The sequence below is a fragment of the Anolis sagrei genome, chromosome Y (assembly GCF_037176765.1).
Source record: "Anolis sagrei isolate rAnoSag1 chromosome Y, rAnoSag1.mat, whole genome shotgun sequence".
Classification (NCBI taxonomy): domain Eukaryota; kingdom Metazoa; phylum Chordata; class Lepidosauria; order Squamata; family Dactyloidae; genus Anolis; species Anolis sagrei.
In genome coordinates, this window is record NC_090035.1 from 83,421,303 (window position 1) to 83,425,056 (window position 3,754).

At 32.7% G+C, this 3,754-nt stretch overlaps 1 protein-coding gene across 1 annotated transcript; it reads right to left on the bottom strand.

The window, feature by feature from the left end:
• Positions 1 to 474: 474 nt before the first annotated feature.
• On the bottom strand, positions 475 to 1,148 carry PRR19 (proline rich 19; the record flags this gene model as incomplete). The annotated part of the gene is made up of 1 exon (XM_067462462.1): positions 475 to 1,148. A coding segment is annotated over exon 1 (666 nt), but the record flags the coding sequence as incomplete, so codon positions are not given.
• Positions 1,149 to 3,754: the final 2,606 nt, after the last annotated feature.

Sequence of the window (3,754 nt, forward strand, 5' to 3'; positions counted from 1 at the left end):
TTGAAAGGATTTTGGACTCTTGGCTGTCTTGGAAATAACCTTTCGAACTTTGATTCTCTCTTTTGAATTTGCATAATACTCTTCTTCAAATAAACTTCTACTTACTGGATTACCTGGACAGAGTGTGGTTTGTGGTGAAAAGGTGTTTCAGGGCTCTCGTGAAACACCTTTTCACTAGATGATAATTAAAATAATAATGATAGCAACAGATGGAACGGCCATCCCTGAGACCTTGGTGTGGACAGCCTTACCTGTCTGGAGGGCCTCTCCGCTGTTGCGTCCTCTGCTGACCAGCGTCCTGAGGGCATCCAAGGCATCCATGTCCGGCCAGGCTCGTCTTTGCTCCCGCAGGATTCTGGCCACGGCCTGACGGGCCTCGCTGACCACACTGCGCCCAGGAAACAGGGCTTGGAGGTCCAGCAGCCGCTGCAGGTCTTGAGCCAGCTCCTTGGCCAAGGACTGGCCTTTGGTTGGCTCAATGCCTCCAGCCACAGGAGGGACATTCTCCTTCTCACCTGCGTCTTTGGCCTCCATGTCCTCGGGACCGTCTACCAAAGCCACAGGAGTGACCGACAGCTGTGGTGCGGCTTCTATAGCATCTTCCACGGCCAAAGGATTGGCTTCACAGGGTTGATGGAGCGGGATTTCTCCTCCACCTCCATCTTCTTGCACCTTCTCCTTGTCCTCGCATTCAGGGGTCACTTCCACGACCACCTCCGGCCCCGTCCGGGGGCTCAAAAGCCTCTCGATGTCGGCCGACTTCACCTCCCGGTTGAAGATGCCCCAGTGCTGGGGGCAGTGGGTCAGGCGGTGCTGGGTGATGACCACCGCCTTGGTCCCGCCAATCGGGGTCGAATGGGCACCGGGTCTCAGCTGGGAGCCCCAGAAAGGGGGTCGCAGCACCGCCTTCTTTGGAAGGCCCCGGACACCGCTGGACACTGGCTCCACGTCCGTGTCCAGAGCACTGCGGCCGAACCGGGCCCCATTCCGCTCCCGCCTGGACCGGCGGCGCTTGACCCGAATGGACGGCAGGGGTGAGGAGCCTCTCTGTGGCCGGAGGAGAGCGGGCAGGAGGGCGCCACTGCCACCACCGCATCCACCGGGGAAGGACCTCCGCTCCCTTTGTCTGCTGGGGTTCATGCTGGAGGAAGCCCCTACGAGGAAGCAACACAACAGGATCACAGAGGGGAACCCCAAAGGACATCCAGCCCAACCCCCGTCAGAGGGAGATAGAGTAGATAGATCAAACAGGGGCAAACTTGGGCCCTCCCTCCAGGTGTTTTGGACTTCAACTCCCACAATTCCTAACAGCCGGTAGGGAAGCTGGGGCTGACAGACAAGGGCTCACCCCACCTCGCGGATTCAAACTTCCGACCTTTAGGTCAGCAGTTCAGCCGGCACAAGGGTTTTATGTTTATTATTTATTTATTTATTTATTTGCTATACTTGTATACCGCTGTTTCTCAGCCTAGCCGGCGACTCAATGCGGTTTACAACAAAATACAACAATCAACAGTATACAATTTAAAACCATAAAAGCATGATACACAATATTCGCACATCAATAACAATCCAATGCATCTCCTGACTAAAATCATCCAGTTTCGTCGTCCATATTACCAATCCTTTAATCATTACATTCATTGCACCGCATTAACCAAATGCCTGTTCGAACATCCAGGTTTTTAATCTTCAACGGAACACCATCAGCGAGGGGGCTGATCTTACCTCCATGGGAAGGGCGTTCCATGTTGTAATGTCTTTAATGGTGAGCCGCTTTGAGTCTTTGTATGAAATGAATAAGTTACAATTTAAATTTTAAAAAGTAATAATTTATGTATTTATTTATATAATTAAAGCCAATAATAAAAAATAATTTATGTATTTATTTATATAATTAAATCCAGTAATAATAATAAAATAATTTATATATGTATTTATTTATATCATAATTAAAGCTAATAATAAAAATTAATTTATGTATTAATTTGTAATTAAAATCAATAATAAAAATTTAACATATGTATTTATTTATATCATAATTAAAGCTAATAATAAAATTAATTTATGTATTAATTTATAATTAAAATCAATAATAATAATAATAAAATAATTTATATATGTATTTATTTATATAATTAAAGTCAGTAATAAAAATAATTTATGTATTTATAATAATTAAAATCAATAATAAAATAATTTATATATGTATTTATTTATATAATTAAAAATAATAAAAATAATTTATATTTATTTATAATAATTAAAATCCATAATAATAAAATAATTTATGTACTTATTTTTTTATAAATTATAATAAAAGCCACATAATAATAACAAATTTATTATATATCGCATTTCCCACTCAGCTCTCAAACCTTTTCTTGAGCCCAAATGTATGCAAATATATGCAAATACATAACCATTCCTCCCTAACCCAATTTTCTAAGCGCCACCACCAAAATAATCACAAAATATTAATTAATAATACTAATAATAATATATTTAAATAAATAATATATTTAAAATAATAATTAAATAATAATTAACATTAAATTAATAATTAAGCTTCACCACTATTTATCTCTAAGATATAGATATATATATTAATTGATTGTAAATTATAATATAAATTATAATATCACTCAGCTCTCAAACCTTTTCATGAGCCCAAATGTATGCAAATATATGCAAATACATAACCATTCCTCCTAACCCAATATTTATTTATTTATTTATTTAGTTCATTTGTTGACCGCCGTTCTCAGCCCTAGGGCAACTCACGGCGGTGTACAACATGTAAAAAAAAAACAATTTACAACAAGGCAACAACAACAAATCAACATATCATCAATACACAATAATATAGTTACACTAAATAATTCGCTCCGTCTCTTCGTAGAATCATAAACCAGTCTAAGCAGCACCACCAAAATCATCACAAAATATTAATATTAATAATATTAATATAATTTAATGTTAATATTAAATAATACTAATAATAATATATTTAAATAAATAAATAATATATTTAAAAATATAATTAAATAATAATTAACATTAAATTAATAATTAAGCTTCCCCAAAATAATAATAAAATATTAATTAATATTAATAATATTAATAATTAATATTATTTGATATTAATATTAAATAATATTAATAATAATATATTTAAATAAATAATATAATATTTAAAAATATAATTAAATAATAATTAACATTAAATTAATAATTAAGCTTCCCCAAAATAATAATAAAATATTAATTAATATTAATAATATTAATAATTAATATTATTTAATATGAATATTAAATAATATTAATAATAATATATTTAAATAAATAATATAATATTTAAAAATATAATTAAATAATAATTAACATTAAATTAATAATTAAGCTTCCCCAAAATAATAATAAAATATTAATTAATATTAATAATATTAATAATTAATATTATTTAATATGAATATTAAATAATATTAATAATAATATATTTAAATAAATAATATAATATTTAAAAATATAATTAAATAATAATTAACATTAAATTAATAATTAAGCTTCCCCAAAATAATAAAATATTAATTAATATTAATAATATTAATAATTAATATTATTTAATATTAATATTAAATAATACTAAAAATAATATATTTAAATAAATTATATAATATAATATTTAAAAATTATAATTAAATAATAATTAACAAATAATATCAAACAGCAGGAAGCCTCCCTACTATTTATC